This window comes from Melozone crissalis, unplaced genomic scaffold (assembly GCF_028551555.1).
Source record: "Melozone crissalis strain CALT ecotype California unplaced genomic scaffold, PUWL_Pcris_2 ptg000187l_1, whole genome shotgun sequence".
Taxonomy (NCBI): domain Eukaryota; kingdom Metazoa; phylum Chordata; class Aves; order Passeriformes; family Passerellidae; genus Melozone; species Melozone crissalis.
The window spans coordinates 1,393,549-1,411,552 of record NW_026535952.1 but is presented as its reverse complement, the minus strand read 5'-3'; the positions used below and the strand labels follow the sequence as shown (position 1 = coordinate 1,411,552).

At 51.7% G+C, this 18,004-nt stretch overlaps 1 protein-coding gene across 1 annotated transcript; it reads right to left on the bottom strand.

Annotated features, from left to right (window-relative positions):
- Positions 1–8,354: 8,354 nt before the first annotated feature.
- Positions 8,355–17,170, bottom strand: SMIM11 (small integral membrane protein 11). Its single transcript, XM_054293822.1, has 4 exons — positions 17,097–17,170; positions 15,621–15,682; positions 11,794–11,881; positions 8,355–9,884 (listed from the first exon to the last, which is right to left on the bottom strand). The coding sequence occupies exons 3-4, from the start codon at positions 11,812–11,814 to the stop codon at positions 9,717–9,719; spliced, it is 189 nt and encodes a 62-aa protein (XP_054149797.1). The 5' UTR covers positions 11,815–11,881; positions 15,621–15,682; positions 17,097–17,170; the 3' UTR covers positions 8,355–9,716.
- Between the last annotated feature and the right edge of the window lie 834 nt (positions 17,171–18,004).

Sequence of the window (18,004 nt, the reverse complement as noted above, 5' to 3'; positions counted from 1 at the left end):
TGGAAGTGAGCAAAGCCAAGCAGCAGGAGGAAGTCCAGAGGGAAAAAAACAAGGATAATCAAAAAGGAGAGTCACCCATGTGTGCTCCGTGGCATCAACAGGAAGCAGCCGCATCCATCCTCCTCCATGTGACAGCCACATCCCAGCCTTGGGACAGACTGGAACAGGGGTGCTGGGACACGTGGACATCTCCAGGAGCTCCCTCTGATCCAGCAGGAAGGGCTGCCAGCTGGGAATCCACATGGATAAAAGCCAAATCCCTCCTTGGTGCCCAAAGAAACCTTCCCTCTGCAGGAGCTCATTGCCATGGGGTAACTGGGACAGCTGCCAGGAATTGCTGTGAGCAGCTGGGATTGTCCCAAAGTGCCCCACACTGAGCCCACACAGGCTGGGACTGCTCCAGCAGCCAAGACAAAGCAGCTTCAGACCAAAACCAGCCTGGGCTGTGCCTCCTCCCAGTCCTCAGTCACTCACAGCCAAAAAAAGGCCCTTGGATCACATTCAGGGGGAAAACATCAACTCAGGTTGTGGAGATTTCACCTGAGCCGTCCCCATGCACTCCTGGGATGGACATTGGGTTGTTTTCCATGTGGAGCTGCAGTGGAAGAGCCAGAGATGTCAGAGAGAGCCCAAACCGTGGGGAAAGGTCACACAAAGATCTCAGATCCAAACCATGGGGAAAGGTCACACAAAGATCTCAGATCCAAACCATGGAGAAAAGTGACACCAGGAGCGGCTGAGGGCACCTGGAATGAGCAGCTGGAGGAGCTGAGGGAGACCCTCGGGGGCTGCAGCTCCAACTTGTGCTCCTGGCACAGGGACAGCACAAGGGAGCAGCTGGGGCTGGGCAGGAATGAAGGACAGGGCATCCTGATGTGGTCTCTGACCTTCAGCATGAGAGGATGAGAGGAAATGGCCTCAAATTGCACCAGGGGAGGCTCAGATTAGGGATTACAAACAATTTTTCCCCTCACAGAGTGGTCAGGCCTTGGGATGAGCTGCCCAGGGAGGTGATGGAGGCACAGGGAGGGTTCAGGAGGAGTCTGGATGTGGCCTTGGGGACAGGGTTTGGGCTGATGCTGGATGCCCATGGAAGGCTCTCGGTGATTCTGTGACTCTGGGATTTTCCTTTAGCCACAAAGGAGCATCCCAGGTGTCCCTCTCCAGCAGGAATGAAGGACAGGACATCCTGATGTGGTCTCTGACCTTCAGCCATGGGGTTATTGCGATATTTAGACAGGGTTTTAGCAGATATGGATATTCTGGGGCAGCCTGTGAGGATCCCTCTGGACACAGCCAGCACTGCAGCAGCTCAGCTGTTCTGTGATCCTGTGGGGAAAGATGGGCTCAGACAAAGCCAAAGGGTCACACTGGGGATCAAACACCAAATGGGGCTCAGACAAAGCCAAAGGGTCACAGGAGGGGATCAAACACCAAATGGGGCTCAGGCAAACCCAAAGGGTCACACTGGGGATCAAACACCAAATGGGGCTCAGACAAAGCCAAAGGGTCACACTGGGGATCAAACACCAAATGGGGCTCAGACAAAGCCAAAGGGTCACACTGGGGATCAAACACCAAATGGGGCTCAGACAAAGCCAAAGGGTCACACTGGGGATCAAACACCAAATGGGGCTCAGACAAAGCCAAAGGGTCACAGGAGGGGATCAAACACCAAATGGGGCTCAGACAAAGCCAAAGGGTCACACTGGGGATCAAACACCAAATGGGGCTCAGACAAAGCCAAAGGGTCACAGGAGGGGATCAAACACCAAATGGGGCTCAGACAAAGCCAAAGGGTCACACTGGGGATCAAACACCAAATGGGGCTCAGACAAAGCCAAAGGGTCACACTGGGGATCAAACACCAAATGGGGCTCAGACAAAGCCAAAGGGTCACACCAGCTTATCAAACACCAAATGGAGCTTCAGGATCTCTCAGGAAACCAAAATACCCCAAGGGTTGGCCCACTCAGCACTCAGAGACCCCAAAAGATGCAAGAACTGATCCATAAGAAAGAAGCAATTCCAAAGGGTTTCCTCAGGTAAAAAGAAAACCCTGGACAGGGCAAGGCACCCAAAGGGCAGAGTTTGTTTCTTGCACATGATGCAGGGGAAAAATGCACCGAGAACCTCTCTGAAGGGAAATGTCTGGGGGAGATTGTCACAGACATCTTTTATGAAAAATCCTTTCCTTAGGATTTTTCCTCCTGAGAAGCTGGGAGGCCTCAGGAACAAAATGTGAACATGGATTATCTGCTGCTGTGGAATGCAACAGGTGCATCTGTGATTGGTCTCACGTGGTTGTTTCTAATTAATGGCCAATCACAGTCAGCTGGCTGGGACACAGAGCTGAGCCACAAAACTTCATTATCATTCTTTGCTATTCTGTTCTTACCCAGCCTTCTGATGAAATCATTTCTTCTGTTCTTTTAGTATAGTTTTAATGTAATATATATCATAATAAATCAGCCTTCTGAAACATGGAGTCAACATTCTCATCTCTTCCCTCAACCAAAAACCCCTGTGAACACCGTCACAGGAGATCATCACTGATACCAATCCTCTGCTATTCGGGAGAATCACAGAATCACTCAGGTGGGAAAAGGTTCCAAACCACGGCACAGGGACAGCACCCAGGTAGAGGCTGGAGCTGGGCCAGGAGGGATTTAGGTTGGGTTTCGGGGCAAGGTTCTTGCCCAGAGGGTGCTGGCACTGCCCAGGGAATGGGCACGGCCCCGAGGCTGCCACAGCTCCAGGAGCTGCCAGGGCTGCCCAGGCTGGGCTTGGTGGGCTCTGGGCAGGGCAGGGCTGGCACTGGGGGATCCCTTCCCACTCAGCAATGCCATCATTATTATTATTCCATGAGATCAGAAGCGTTTTGCTTGGCATTATTCTCCATTCCAGAGCAATATTAAGGTTCCCACCTTTGCTGCCCAAGACATTTGTCTGCTCCTCCTCCTCCTGTTTGATCATTCCCACCCTGTGTGTCCCTGAGCCCTCCCTGCTCTCCAGACTCAGCACACCCTGAGCTCAGTGACCTTCAGGGGGACACTGGGACTGGCATTGTTCAGGGAATCTCTGCTGTCAGGAACAGCTGGTGGAAGAGAGGGCTTGAGGGAGGGACAAATTTCTCATTATTGGCAGTGATTTCTCAACTTGGGAACTTCCAGGCTCCTTCCTGATCCCTGGGGGTTTATTCCCACTCAGGAATTCCATGGCTCAGTCCCACCAAGGCCAGCACTGCTGGATGCTCAGCCAGCTCCAGCAGAGGGAAGATTTCAGCCTTGTTCACATCTCAGATGTGATTTGGGATAATTCCACCTCTTGGCTTTTTTATATATATATATATTTTTTCACATCTCCCTTCAGCTCCCAGACAGAGCTTTGCAGGAAGGAATCTCTGTGTGTGTTTGGATGATCCTGAGATGGTTCCCACTGGCATCTGCTCCCCCAAAACCCATCAGGAATTCCAGGAAGGAGCTGCTCCTGCCATCCTGCCTTGTCTTAAAAATTGTCAGGATGTGGGAATGAATGGAAGAGGAAAACGCAGAGTTCTCAATCTCCTTGGGTCAGCAGGGCTGGACAGAGCTCCAGGAGTGTTGGGACAACATTCCCAGGGAAAAACTGGGACAGGAGGCTGGACAGGAGTGTTGGGACAACATTCCCAGGGAAAAACTGGGATTGTTGGGGGGTCTGGGCAGGACTGGGGTGGGACTGGATGATCCCTGTGGGTCCTTCCCACTCAGGATGTTCCAGCTCCCTCATGTGAGGTCCAGCAGCTCCCCATTAGCCTTGAAGGCTGAGGTTAATAATAGTTAATGAATATTAGCTAATTAACTATGTCCTACGTGCTATAATTAGAGGATGCACCAAGTTAAAGCAATGCTGCCATGACTGGAGCTGGGATCCCAGGGAACTGAAGGAATCTGCAGAGCAGGAAAAAGCAGGGGGAATTGCTGATTCCCAAGAGGAAAAGCAGGGAGGGAAATGTTGGGATCCCTGTTTGGATGTTGGATCCCTTGGGATGCTGCTCAGGGAGCTCTGCCTCCCTCCAGCCCCAGCCTGGGGTGATTCTGGCACAAGTCTCAGACTAAAAGCTTTCAGTGGGACTAAAATTAAGCTGAGATTATCTCAGCTAAAGTCTAATGACAAAACTACCCTGTTTAAGGTTCCTATTTTCATTTTAAGACTTCAGAAGGCCCAGAGCCCTGAGCTCCCTATGCCAGCAGCCCCTTGATTCACCTCAGAACCTGGCAGAGTTTGGTTTGCTTCCCCTAACATCCCAACAGCTCCTTTCCTGATCCCTCCACAGGGATGGCAGCTTTTGTTTAAACCCAAACAGCCTTCATGTGAATAAAAGGAACCCTAAAGGTGCAAACATTGAAAATTTAGAGGCCAGTTTTTAATTTTACTCTTTTTATTTTGTGTCTTCAACACTTGGCACTGGTGACAATGGCAATATCAGAAACACAGAGCTGTGCAAGGGAGGCACAGCCTGAACCCTGCTTTGGAAAAGAGGAATTTTATGGAACTGGGGAGGAGGAGAGACCCTGGGCTCTGTAGGCAGTACAGTGACCTGGCTCGTTTTTTGGGATGGGGATATTTCCAAGGGTTCCTGAGCAGATCCTCTGGTGTTGATGTGGCACCTGGGGACAGCCTTTGGGCTGATGGTGGCACTGGATGATCCTGGAGGGCTCTTCCCACCCTGATGATTCCGGGACACACCAAGAACTCCAAGGCCCTCTATCCTTGCTGCCTCTTCTCTCTCACAAATGAAACTGAACTGAATCCGCTTTTCCTCTTTCAAACATGTTTTTAACCATAAAGACCTTTCTGTGTGCAGGGAAGGCCTGGAGGTGGCACTGAGTGCTCTGGGCTGGGGACAAGGTCCCCATGGGGCACAGCTGCCACTGCACGGGCTGGCAGGGCTGTGCCAGCCCCGGGGATTTGAGGATTCCTTCAGAATTCCAGGCCCTCAGCTGCTCTCTGAAGGAGGAACTGCAGCAAAGCTGAGCTGCTGTCTCCCCCCAGTGTCAGCAGATTTTTCTTGTTCAAGATGTGGCACAAGGGACTCACAAAGGTGAAACCACCTGGGAGCTGTGAGAGCACAGCTCAAAGTCCCCATGAACAGCAGGGAACAGCCTTGGGTCTGTTTGGGAGGATGGGAACAGCCTTGGGTCTGTTTGGGGACAGGATGGGCACAGCCATGGATCAGTCTGGGGACAGGACTGGGAACAGCCATGGCTCAGTTTGGGGACAGGATGGGAACAGCCTTGGGTCTGTTTGGGGACAGGATGGGAACAGCCATGGATCAGTCTGGGGACAGGATGGGCACAGCCATGGATCAGTCTGGGGACAGGACTGGGAACAGCCACGGCTCAGTTTGGGGACAGGATGGGAACGGCCATGGGTCTGTTTGGGAAGGGACAAGATGGGCACAGCCATGGCTCATTTTGGGGACAGAACTGGGAACAGCCATGGGTCTGTTTGGGGACAGGATGGGAACAGCCATGGGTCTGTTTGGGGACAGGATTGAGAACAGCCATGGATCTGTTTGGGAAGGGACAGGACTGGGAATGGCCATGGGTCTGTTTGGGGACAGAATTGGGAACAGCCACGGCTCAGTTTGGGGACAGGATGGGAACAGCCATGGCTCAGTCTGGGGACAGGATGGGAACAGCCATGGCTCAGCTTGGGGACAGGATGGGCACAGCCATGGCTCAGTTTGGGGACAGGATGGGAACAGCCATGGCTCAGCTTGGGGACAGGATGGGAACAGCCATGGATCAGTTTGGGAAGGGACAGGACTGCACAAGACCATCTCTTATCCTGGAAATTGTTGGATATCCCCCATCCCAAGCTCTGATGTTACACTGAAATGTAGGAATGCCTCAAGCAGGAGGAAGGCAGGGCTGGGTGGGATATTGGGAGGAAATTCCTGGCTGGGATGGAATTCCCAGAGCAGCTGGGGCTGCCCCTGCATCCCTGGCAGTGCCCAAGGCCAGGCTGGACACTGGGGACAGTGGGAGGTGTCCCTGCCATGGCAGGGGTGGCACTGGGTGATCCTTAAAATCCTTCTCACCCCAAACCACTCTGGGATTCTAAAAATCAGGCTGGAGTAGATTTGAAGTCTTTTACCTGCAAAGGTTTTTCTGATTTGGCTGCAGAGAATGTGCAGGAATTTGCAGGATTTCTGAGGAGACTCCTCACAGCTCCGTCCCCCATATTCAGGGGCAAAAAAAGAGCTTTAGCTTAAAAGAGCTAAAGGAATTAAATTCCTTTCTTGCACACCTTTGGCAGGGGCGAATTTAAGCCAGACTTGATTGCTTTGGGTGCTAAATGGTGCCCAGTGGCTTTGGTGGTAAATGGGGCTGCAAAGGGAGATTGTGATTTCTGCTCACAAAACAGTAGCTGAAAAGCTAAAAAAAAAATCCTCATCACTATTATTTATTTTTTTTTCCTAGAAAAATCTACTCTGGACAGCCTAAACACTCCAGATTGGGGCAAATATCCAAAAATAACCAGTGAGTGCACAGAGCCAAGCCCCTGGTGCCAGCAGAGCAGGGAGATTTGGGGCAGAACTCCTGAGTTTCCCTCAGGGAGGTGGGCACGGGCTGTGCCACGCCAGGAACTGAATTCAACCCCCCCAGTTCACCTTGGCATGCATTTCTCCAGCATCCAGGGCATTTCTGTAGGATCCAGGGCATTTCTGTAGGATCCGGGGCATTTCTGTAGGATCCAGGGCATTTCTGCAGGATCCAGGGCATTTCTCCAGGATCCAGGGCATTTCTGTAGGATCCAGGGCATTTCTCCAGGATCCAGGGCATTTCTGTAGGATCCAGGGCATTTCTGTAGGATCCAGAGCATTTCTCCAGGATCCAGGGTATTTCTCCAGGATCCAGGGCATTTCTCTGGGATCCAGGGCATTTCTCCAGGATCCAGCAGGGTATTGCACTGCAGGACGTTTCTCTGGGCTGGGAATGCCTTTCTGCACTGCTTTTGTTCTCCAGTCTCCAAGGAGACAGCAGGAAAGGGGAGATTTGAACATCCCTGCACTTCCAGGGAGCTCCCTGAGCATCCCCAGTGCTCCCTGCCCAGGTGAGGGCTGAGCTCAGGGCTTTCCTCCCTCCTCTCCCCACTGCACTGGAAAAATTCTGCTTCTCCTTAACTCCCAGAAGGGTCTAGGAAGTGTTTTGGAATGGAAATGGGGAAGTGAAGGTCCCTGAGGCACTGCCACACCTGAGCCTTTATTGTTGTTTCTCTAATTCTCTGTTAGGAACCTAAATCTGCTCTGGAGCCAGGCTGGGAGAGCTGGGAGTGTCCAGGAGATGGAAAAGCTGCAGGGAGAGCTCAGAGCCCCTGGCAGGGCCTGAAGGGGCTCCAGCAGAGCTGCAGAGGGACTGGGGACAAGGCCTGCAGGGACAGCACCCAGGGAATGGCTTCAAAGCAGGATTTGATGGGATCTTGGCAATGAGGAATTGTTCCCTGGCAGGGTGGGCAGGGGCTGGGATGGAATTCCATCCCTGCATCCCTGGAGTGCCCAAGGCCAGGTTGGACACTGGGGCTGGGAGCACCTGGGACAGTGGGAGGTGTCCCTGCCATGGCAGGGGTGGAACAAGGTGATTTTTGGTGATTTTTGGTGATTTTAGGTTTCTTCCAACCCAAACCATTCCAGGACTCCACGCCCAAGATCCCCAGGATTTGGTGCCACAGCAGAGGCAGGAACAGCTGCCCCAGGCTGAGCAGAGAACAGGGAACCAAAGAGATTTTTTTGGGGATAAAATTCCTGCCATGAAACCCCTCCTGTGATCCCCATGGGCCCAAGGAAGTGCAGGATGCACCAGGAGCCTGGAGCTGCTCCTCTCCTGGGATTGCCCTCCTGATTCCAGGCAGGACCCACAGCCTGGCCCTTGCAGGAGGCAGCTGCAAAAGCTGCACTGAGCCCTCTCCCCCTCCTTCTGCCTCTCCAGGAGCCTCCCAGGATGCATCCAGAGCATTTTTCTCCTCCATTTTTCCCTTTTCCTCTTCCATCCCAACCACCTCCTTGCAGCTGATCCTCCCCAAGTGCCTCCCCTGCAGCTCCAATCCTTTGAGGAAGCAGCAGCACCCACGTTTACTTTTTAAACAAAGACATTTTTTTTTATTGCATAAATAGAGGCTCAGCTGCTTTGTACATATAAAAACAGAGATAATTGAAGTGTCACTCTGAGGTTACCCATCCTTCTTTTCCTGAAGGAAGGCTTCATCCTGCTGGGAGGGGAATCCAAGTGTGCGGAACCTGCAGGGGACAGAGCAGTGAGAAGAGCAGGGGCAGGAGCTCCAGTGTTCACTGGGCACCTCTGGAGCTGTTCCCAGCTCCATGGGGGAATTCCTCCCTCTGAATCCCAGAGTTTAGCAAGGACAAGGCAGCTCTGGGGACTGGGAAGGGAATTTCTGTGCAATCAGAGAGGTTTTAACACCAAGGGTGGTGTCACCTGCTGGGCACTGAGGGTTTGTGTGATGATCCTGGAGCTGTGGGGTTTGCCAAACAGAATTCCCTGGGATAAAACTGCACAGAACCCCAGAATGCAGGGCTGGTTTGGGTTAGAGGGATCTTAAAGCTCATCCCATCCATGGGCAGGGACATTGCCCACTACCCCAGGCTGCTCCCAGCCCTGCACAACCTTTCCTTTGCCAGGGAAGTGCCCAAAATCTGCCCCAAAGTCCTGAACCTGCTGGAAGCATGAAAAACCCCTTTGGTTTTGCTGGGCTTTTTTGTTGTTTTGTTTTTGGTTTTTTTGTGTGTAAATAGAGAAATCTTTATTCCCATGGTTATTCCCAGGGCCTCATTTCTAGGCACCATTCCCAATCCTTGGGAATAAAGGGAATAAAAGAGTGGCAGGGTGGAAATAAAATTGAGGAAAGATTTGAAGTGTCTTTAGATGGGAGGGGATGACCTCAGAAAGGGAAATAAGATTTTATTTCAATAAAGAGCAACATGACATCAAACTCCCACTGAGTTTCCAAAGGGCAGGCAGGAATAGAATTCCCATTTTGCTGCAGAACAGGGAGAAGTGAAGCAAACTGCTCCAAAAATGACAAGCAGGGCAGGGAATAGAATCCAAGCAGCAGGCAGGACTCACTCTGCTCATGGATCTGCTCCAAGAATGCAGGGATTGCTTCAGCCTTGGAAACAGAGGGGAGGAACTCGGGAATTTCAGAACGAGAATCCCAAATTTAGGGGATTTTGTCATGTTCACTTTGCTCTTTCAAGCAGAAAAATGTGCATTTTTCTCAGGGAATTCTACATGGTGGATGTTCCACAGCAGAACCTGTCCCTTTGGGAATTCCAGGTGTGGGATTTGTCCTTTCCAGCTAAACCCTCCCCAAGTTGTCAATGATTTCTCTCCTCTAGAAATGGGCTGATTATTTATTTTCTCTCTTTATTTATTGCTTTCAAGCCCAGAGCTCTGATTGCAGCGTCCCGCCTGCCTGCTCCCCTGCAGTTATTCCCAATTTATCCCTCTCTTTGTGCACCAGGCAGATAAAACCAGAGAGGGAACATTGTGCTCAAACATCCTCAAACAGGACAGTGGCTCATGCAAGTCCCACAGAAAATGAGACAGCAAATCCCTGAAACATCCCAAGAGCTCACTTTGGGATCCAAAATCCAACTCAATCCCACTGGGATTAACAATGTCCAAGCCCAATCAATTCCACACCTGAGGCACTCTTCACTCATCCTTCTTCTCTGCTTCTGCTTTCAGTTTCTCCTCACGTTCCCTCTTCAGTTTCTCCTCAATTTTCTTGCTCTGGTACATTTTGACTCCAGCAAAGGCCAAGCAAAGGATCAATGTTTTAGCTGCCAAAATGTACATCAGCAGTGGGAAGTTCTCCAGAGCCTGCAATGCCAAAGAATCTGTTTAGGCACTTCTGGAACACTTGGACAATTAAAATTTCATTTATAGGGATGCTCTGCATCTTCCATTCCAATATTAATGCTCCTCTCTCACCATGGTTTTTTATTTGTGTGGGGAATTAAACCAGGCAGAGCAACAAAGCAAAAAAAAAGAAACACCCTTTCCCTCAAGTCTTGAACTCCTTTTGCTCATTTTCCAGCAATATTTGCACCATCTGGAGCTGAAAAAATGGAAGAGCTGGGTATTTTAGGGAAATTGTGCAAGTGGAAAAGCTGCTGAAGAATCCTCACAAGTGAAGGATCCCTGGGGATCAGCTCTCAGATGGGATCCCCAAAAACACCCCAGGAAATCTTAACTCACAGCAATTCTGCAATGAACCTGCTGAGAAACGGAAGGGGCAGATAAATGACTTGAAACTGGGAGAAAAGGGAAAAAATCCAAGGATTGCTGAATGCCTGGAGTTGCACAGAGTGTTTCAATGCTATAAAAACATAAACTTGGAGAGGAAAATGCAATGGAAATGGGTGGTGGGCACTGAGCAGCCCCCCAGGGACGGGGCGGGGTTGCTGGGGTCTGGGCTGGGTGATCCCTGTGGTCCCTTCCCAGCAGGATATTCCAAGGTTCTGTGCTAAATCTGAACTTGGAATTCCCCCTGTTCCCTCAGGAGCTCCCAGAGCTGTCAGGACACATCAAAGCTCTGAACTGAGGCCAAGCCTTGTGTCCCTGCACCAGCAGGGAGCTTGGAAAACAGCACCAGGCTCTGTCCATGTGTCCACAACCACAGAGGCAGCAGCTCTGCAGCACCAGCGCAGGGGGAAAGTTTGATTTAATGAGCTCAAATTGTTAATTACAGAGTCCTGGAATGGTTTGGGCTGGAAGGGATTTCAGAGTTCATCCAGATCCATGGCAGGGACACCTCCCACTGTCCCCAGTGTCCAGCCTGGCCTTGGGCACTGCCAGGGATGCAGGGATGGAATTCCATGCCAGCCCCTGCCCACCCTGCCAGGGAACAATTCCTCATTGCCAGGATCCCACCCAGCCCTGCCCTCTGGCACTGGCAGCCATTCCCTGTGTGCTGTCCCTGCATCCCCTGGCCATTGTCTCTCTCCAGCTTTCCTGGGGCTCCTCCAGGCCCTGCAAGGCCACCCTGAGCTCAGCCCAAAGCTTCTCCTGTGCAGGTGAGCAATGCCAGCTGTGCCAGCCTTTCCTGCCAGCAGAGCTGCTCCATCCCTCTGCCCATCCTGGAGCCTCCATGGCCTTGTCCCAACAGCTCCATGCAGGAGGAACCTGCTCCAGCACTGACACAATGACCCCAAAACCCCAAAAACACAGTGGGAGAAGTTCCCCTCCAGTAACAAAAGCAGCTGAGGGAAGAGCAGCCAGGGAAAAGCCGGGCAAGAGGAAAGGCAGGAGCAGCAGGGCTGAGCAGAGCTCAGGTCTAACATGGGCAAGGAAGGACAAGAAGAAATCCCCAAATCCCCTGTCCCTGAGAGGGTGGGGGTTAAACAACCCTTCCCTGGGAAAGGAACCATCAGATCCCACCCAACACATCCCCATGCAAGGAGCAGCAATCCCTGATCTGGGAATCCTGCCATGGAAAAGGAACCATCAGATCCCACGCAAGCCATGGAAGGAGCAGCAATCCCTGATTTGGGAACCCTCCCATGGAAAAGGAACCATCAGATCCCACCCAGCCCATGGAAGGAGCAGCAATCCCTGATTTGGGAACCCTCCCGTGGAAAAGGAACCATCAGATCCCACCCAGCCCATGGAAGGAGCAGCAATCCCTGACCTGGGAACCCTCCCATGGAAAAGGAACCATCAGATCCCACCCAGCCCATGGAAGGAGCAGCAATCCCTGCTTTGCTGTGGGAACCTGCCCCAGCCTCACCTTCCAGTTGAAGGCCACCATCTCAGCTGTGGGCAGCCCCAGGACTGGGGGGTCACACTCCTGGAGGCACAGGGCAGGGCAGGAGCATCTTGGAGGCACAGAAAACAAAGCAGAATTAACTCTTGGAAAATGGGGGGAAATGAAAGCAGAATGAACTCTTGGAGACATGGAAAGTAAAAGCAGAATGAACTGTTGGAGAAATGAAAGCAGAGCAGAATGAACTCTTGCAGAAATGGAAAATAAAGCAGAATGAACTCTTGGAGAAATGAAAATAAAGCAGAATGAACTCTTGGAGAAATGGGGGGAAAAAGAACAGAATGAACTCTTGCAGAAATGGAAAAAACAAAGCAGAATGAACTTTTGCAGAAATGGCAAATAAAACAGAATTGACTCTTGCAGAAATGGGTAATATAAGCAGAATTAACTCTTGGAGAAAGGGAAAATAAAGCAGAATTAACTCCTGCAGAAATGGAAATAAAAGCAGAATGAACTCTTGCAGAAATGGAAAAAACAAAGCAGAATTAACTCTTGGAGAAAGGGAAAATAAAGCAGAATTAACTCTTGCAGAAATGGAAAAAAAAAGCAGAATGAACTCTTGGAGAAATGGGAAATAAAGCAGAATGAACTCTTGTAGACATGGAATGTAAAGCAGAATTAACTCTTGGAGAAATGGAAATAAAAGCAGAATGAACTCTTGGAGAAAGGGAAAATAAAGCAGAATTAACTCTTGCAGAAATGGAAGAAAAGCAGAATTAACTCTTGCAGAAATGGAAAAAACAAAGCAGAATGAACTCTTGGAAAAATGGAAGTAAAGCAGAATTAACTCTTGGAGAAATGGGAAACAAAGCAGAATGAACTCTTGGAGAAATAAAAACCAAAGCAGAATTAACTCCTGGAGAAATGGAAAAAACAAAGCAGAATTAACTCTTGCAGAAATGGAAAAAACAAAGCAGAATTAACTCTTGGAGAAATGGGAAATAAAGCAGAATGAACTCTTGCAGAAATGGATAAAAAAAGCAGAATGAACTCTTGCAGAAATGGAAAACAAAGCAGAATTAACTCTTGCAGAAATGGAAAAAAAAAGCAGAATGAACTCTTGGAGAAATGGGAAATAAAAGCAGAATGAACTCTTGGAGAAATAAATACCAAAGCAGAATTAACTCCTGGAGAAATGGAAAACAAAGCAGAATGAACTCTTGGAGAAATAAAAACCAAAGCAGAATGAACTCTTGCAGAAATGGAAACAAAGGCAGATTGAACTCTTGCAGAAATGGAAACAAAGGCAGAATGAACTCTTGGAGAAATGGAAAACAAAGCAGAATGGACTGCTGGAGAACCAGAAATGGGAGGAGGATCAGGCAAGCTGCTAATTCCCCCCTGGCTGGGAGGGCTCGTCCCAGCAGTCCCAGTGAGCTCAGGGCCAGGGCAGGGCAGTGCCAGCCCAGGGCAGCTGTGGGGCTGCAATTGCACCCCCTGGCAGCTGCCCATGGAGAACGTGGAGAGCAGGGCTGGGTGTGCTGCCCCTGCTGCGCTGAGGGACTCACAGGAGCTGCCCCGGGCTGCTCTGAGGCTTCCCAAGCCCACCTGCTCTGTCTGGAGCCTGAACATGGAATGAATCCTCTAATTTCTCAATCCCCTGTGATTGATAAATTGAATTCTCCACACTAATAGTTTATAAATATAGAGGTGAGCAAAGCAAGCAGTCCCCGGAGCCCTGAGTGCTCACCAAGCATTGCAGAGCTCAATTGCTGGGATGGAAAGGCTGCAGCACACACAGCACTGCCCTGGGCTCTCTGCTCAGCTGCTGGAATCCAAATTAACCCCTGGAGGCCTTTTCTGTCCATGGAGCAAGAGTGGGAAAGCAGGAGAGAACACTCCAGCACCGTGAAAAGCTGGGCTGAATAAATCAGCACCGCAGCAGAGAGCAGCTGCTGAGCTCCCTGCAGAAATTAAATGTTCTTGCAGCTCAGTTTCTGGGGAGATTTTCTAATTTCTCCAGCCAGAGCACCCTCTCCTCTCCTTTTCTCCTTTTCCCTCTCAGCCTGCTGAGACCCCTCTGGAAACATTCCCACTCCTCCAGAGTGACCAAGACCCAGCTGTACCAACGCCCTGGAGTGGCAGCCACCAGTAAATTCCTGTCCATCAGTCACGGTTCCTGTGCTGATCCTGTTGTGCAGCTCCTTCTCCTGCTGAGGACGTGTCAGGGTGGCTGTGAACAGCCACTGCCGTTACACCTCCAAGGAAATGTATCCTCACTTCATGGAATCATGGAATGGTCTGGCTTGGAAGGACCTTGGAGATGGCAGGGACACCTCCCACTGTCCCCAGTGGCCAGCCTGGCCTTGGGCACTGCCAGGGATGGAATTCCATCCCAGCCCTGCCCACCCTGCCAGGGAACAATTCCTCATTGCCAAGATCCCACCCAGCCCTGCCCTCCTTCAGCCTGAGGCCATTCCCTGTGTGCTGTCCCTCCATCCCTTGCCCAAAGTCTCTTTCCATGTTTGCTGCAATCCCAGGAAGTTTCCCAGAGCTGCCACCTGTGCTGCTCTGTCCCCACAGTGTCCTGTGCAGTGGGGATGTCACTGCTCCCTCCAATTCAGGCTGCATTCCCACATCCCACATCCTCCCCTGGCCTTTCCAGCCCCCCTCTGATCCCAGCCCTCATGAAATCCACTGGAAACCTCAGGATTGATAAAAAGCAGCACAGGGCAGGGAGAACAAAGTGGGAAGAGGGAAGAAAGGGGGGAAAGGGGAGGATTTGAAAGCCCAGGGCCAGGTTGGACACTGGGGCTGGGAGCAGCCTGGGATTAGTGCAAGGTGCCCCTGCCCATGGATGGACTTTGAAATCCCTTCCAATCCAAACCTTTCCAGGATTCTAGGATTCCCTTCACACTTAAAAACCACCACTTATGAGCACTGAGGTCATCAGTGCAAGAGCACAAAGCCCCAACGCTGCTTTTTCAAGGCTGGGATATCTTAAATCAACAGCTGGAATGGAGTGTTTGCCTTTCCTGAGGAGATAAGGCACAGAAAGGAGCAGGGCACACATCCACAGGCAGGCATTGTTCCCTGCCCAGGGAAATGCCAGGGCTGGGCCCCACACAAGGGCACTGCTCCATCCATCCCCTGCTCCTTGTGCAGCCACGGGAGCAGGGACAGCAGCACCAGGGATTCCCTGGCAGGTGCTCCAGAGCTGGCATCAAACAGCCCCAGGCTGGCAGGGATCCCCTCTGCAGTTTTATGCAGCCCCACATTTCTCTTCACCGAGAAAAGCAAGGCACAGTTCTTCCCAAGAATATTTCTGGGATTCACGTTCTCTGAACCTCAGAGAAAGGGAAAAAAATTTTTTATCTCATTTGCTGTGCTTGTGTTTGTGCAAAAGCAGAATGCAGCATGGAGATTGTTTACGCACAGTGATGGGGTTTGGTTTCCTTGGCCTGTCAGGGCCAGGTGTGTGTGTGTGTGTGTGTGTGTGAGGACTGCTGGGTGACAGTCACAGATTCTGGGCAGTGTGTACAGGGTTGAGTGCTTGGCAGATTCAGTTTTAGAGGTACAGAATAATATATAATAATAAAATAACAAAATAATAAAATATAATAATATTTATATTATATTATATTATATTATATTATATTATATTATATTACTCACCAAGGCCAGGCTGGATGGGACTCTGAAGGTGTCCCTACTCATGACAGGCTTGGAATGACATGATCTTTAAGGTCCCTTCCAACCCACACCTGATTCTGATTCTGATTTTGGATCAACTCAAGGTTCCAACTCAAGCAACATCAAAACAATTGAAAAAACCATCAAGATCTTCATACCTGATGAAGCAGAAATTAAAATATGAGTGATTCCTCTGGCAGCTCCTCACATACTCCAAACTCTGGAAAACAGGAACAGAGCAGATGGGATGTTTCATTCACATTGGCTGGATTAAAATCAAACCAAACCCAGAAATGCCAGGGGCACATCAGACTCTCCCACCATGGCATCACAAAGATGATCCCAAAATTGGAGCCCCTCTGCTCTGGAAAGAGGCTGGAGAACTGGGATTGTCCAGCCTGGAGAAGGGACAATTCCAGGGAGACCTTAGAGCCCCTTCCAGTGCTGAAAAGGAGTGAGAGGGACTTTTTATATGGGCAGAGATTGCCAAGACAAGGGGCGATGGTTTTAGACTGCCAGAGGGCAGGGATGGATGGGATATTGGGAATTAGGGACGGTGGGCAGACAATTCCCTGGATCCCAGCCCAGCTCTGTCCTGGGCTGGAGCAGAAGGAAGGGACTGAGGAACAAGGAGAGAGGTGGAAAGCAAGAAAAGCAGGGGGTGCAGAGCAAGGAAAGGGGCTGGAGAGCAAGGAAGGGTGGGCTGGAGAGAAAGGAGGGATACTGGAGAACAAGGAACGGGGGCTGGAGAACAAGGAATGGGGGCTGGAGAATAAGGAATGGGGGCTGGAGAACAAGGAATGGGGGCTGCACAATAAGGGGAGAATAAGGAGTTGGGGCTGGAGAGAAAGGAGGGATACTGGAGAACAAGGAATGGGGGCTGGAGAATACGGAGGGGGAAAGGCAGGGAGCGGAGAACAAGAATGGAGGGCCTGGAGAGGAAGGAAGGCGATGGAAAACCAGGAAAGGTGGCTGGTGAACAAGGAGAGAAAGGTGGATATCAAGTAAGGGGGCTGGAGAGCAAGGAATGGAGGCTGGAGAACAAGAAATGGGGGCTGGAGAACAAGAAATGGGGGCTGCAGAGTAAGGGGAGAATAAGGAGGGGGAGGCTGAGGGGGAAGACAAGGAGTGGAGAACAAGAATAGAGGGCCTGGAAAAGAAGAAAGGTGATGGAAAACTAGTAAAGGGGGCTGGTAAACAAGGAGGGAAAGGCGAATATCAAGTAACGGGGCTGGAGAGCAAGGAGGACGCTGGAGAACAACGGAACAAGGGGACTGAGAGCAAGGGCGGCTGGAGGGCAAAGAGGGGCTGGAGATGGAGGAAAGCGGGGTGAGCAACACGGAAGGGACTGGAGAGAGGGAAGGGAGGGTGGATTAGACAGGAGGGGAATTGGAGAGAAAGGACGAGGCCTGGAGGGCAAAGAGGCGGTGGAGAAGGGACAGGGGAAGGCCCGGGAGGGCAGGGCAGGCAGCGGGCCCGGCCCCGCGGAGCGGCCGAGGCTGCGGGGAGCGGAGCGCTCGGGGCCGGCGGCGATGCGGGCGGGGTTCTGCCGGAGCCCCGCGGGGCCGTGAGGGGAGAGAAAGGAAGAAGGAAGCGAAGGAAGGAGGAAAGGAAGGGGCCCAGGCCGGTCCTACCTGCGGGCGGCCATGGCAGCGGGGGCGGCGCTCCCTCACGGAGCTCCCGGCAGCGGCAGCGCCGGGCCCGGCCGAGGCCGCTCCGCCCGCTCGGCTGCCGCGCTGGGCATGGCGGGGCCCCGCTCTTCTCCCTCAAATTTAACAGTTCTGCCATAAAACAGCTCCGGCAGGGACCGCGGAGAGGTCCCGGAGACCCCCATGCCCCCAGCTGGGGATTGGGATATGGTTGGGATTGGGATTGGGATTGGGATTGTGTCCCTGTGCCCCACAGGTGATTCCCCACCTGCAGAGCTGCCCCAGCCCAGGGAGGAGCTGGAGCTGCTGCAGAGAGCCCAGAGGAGGCTCCAGGATGGGCAGAGGGCTGGAGCAGCTCTGCTGGCAGGAAAGGCTGGCACAGCTGGCATTGCTCACCTGCACAGGAGAAGCTTTGGGCTGAGCTCAGGGTGGCCTTGCAGGGCCTGGAGGAGCCCCAGGAAAGCTGGAGAGAGACAATGGCCAGGGGATGCAGGGACAGCACACAGGGAATGGCCTCAAACTGGAAAATTACAGCTTTAGGTCAGATATTAGGAACAATTTCCTCCCGGGAGGGCGGGCAGGCCCTGGCACAGGGTGTCCCTGGGTCCCTGGCAGTGCCCAAGGCCAGGTTGGACACTGGGGCTTGGAGCAGCCTGGTTATCTTCCACTATCCCAGACTGCTCCAAGCCCTGTCCAGCCTGGCCTTAAACATTTGCAGGAATGTGGAGTCCACATCCTCTCTGTGGGCAGCCTGTGTCAGGGTCTCACCACCCTCACACTAAAGAATTTCTTCCTAACATCTGACATAAACCTGCCCTCCTTCAATTTAAGGCCATTTCCCCGTGTCCTGTCAATACATTCCTATGTGAGAAGTCCCTCTGCAGCTCTCCTGG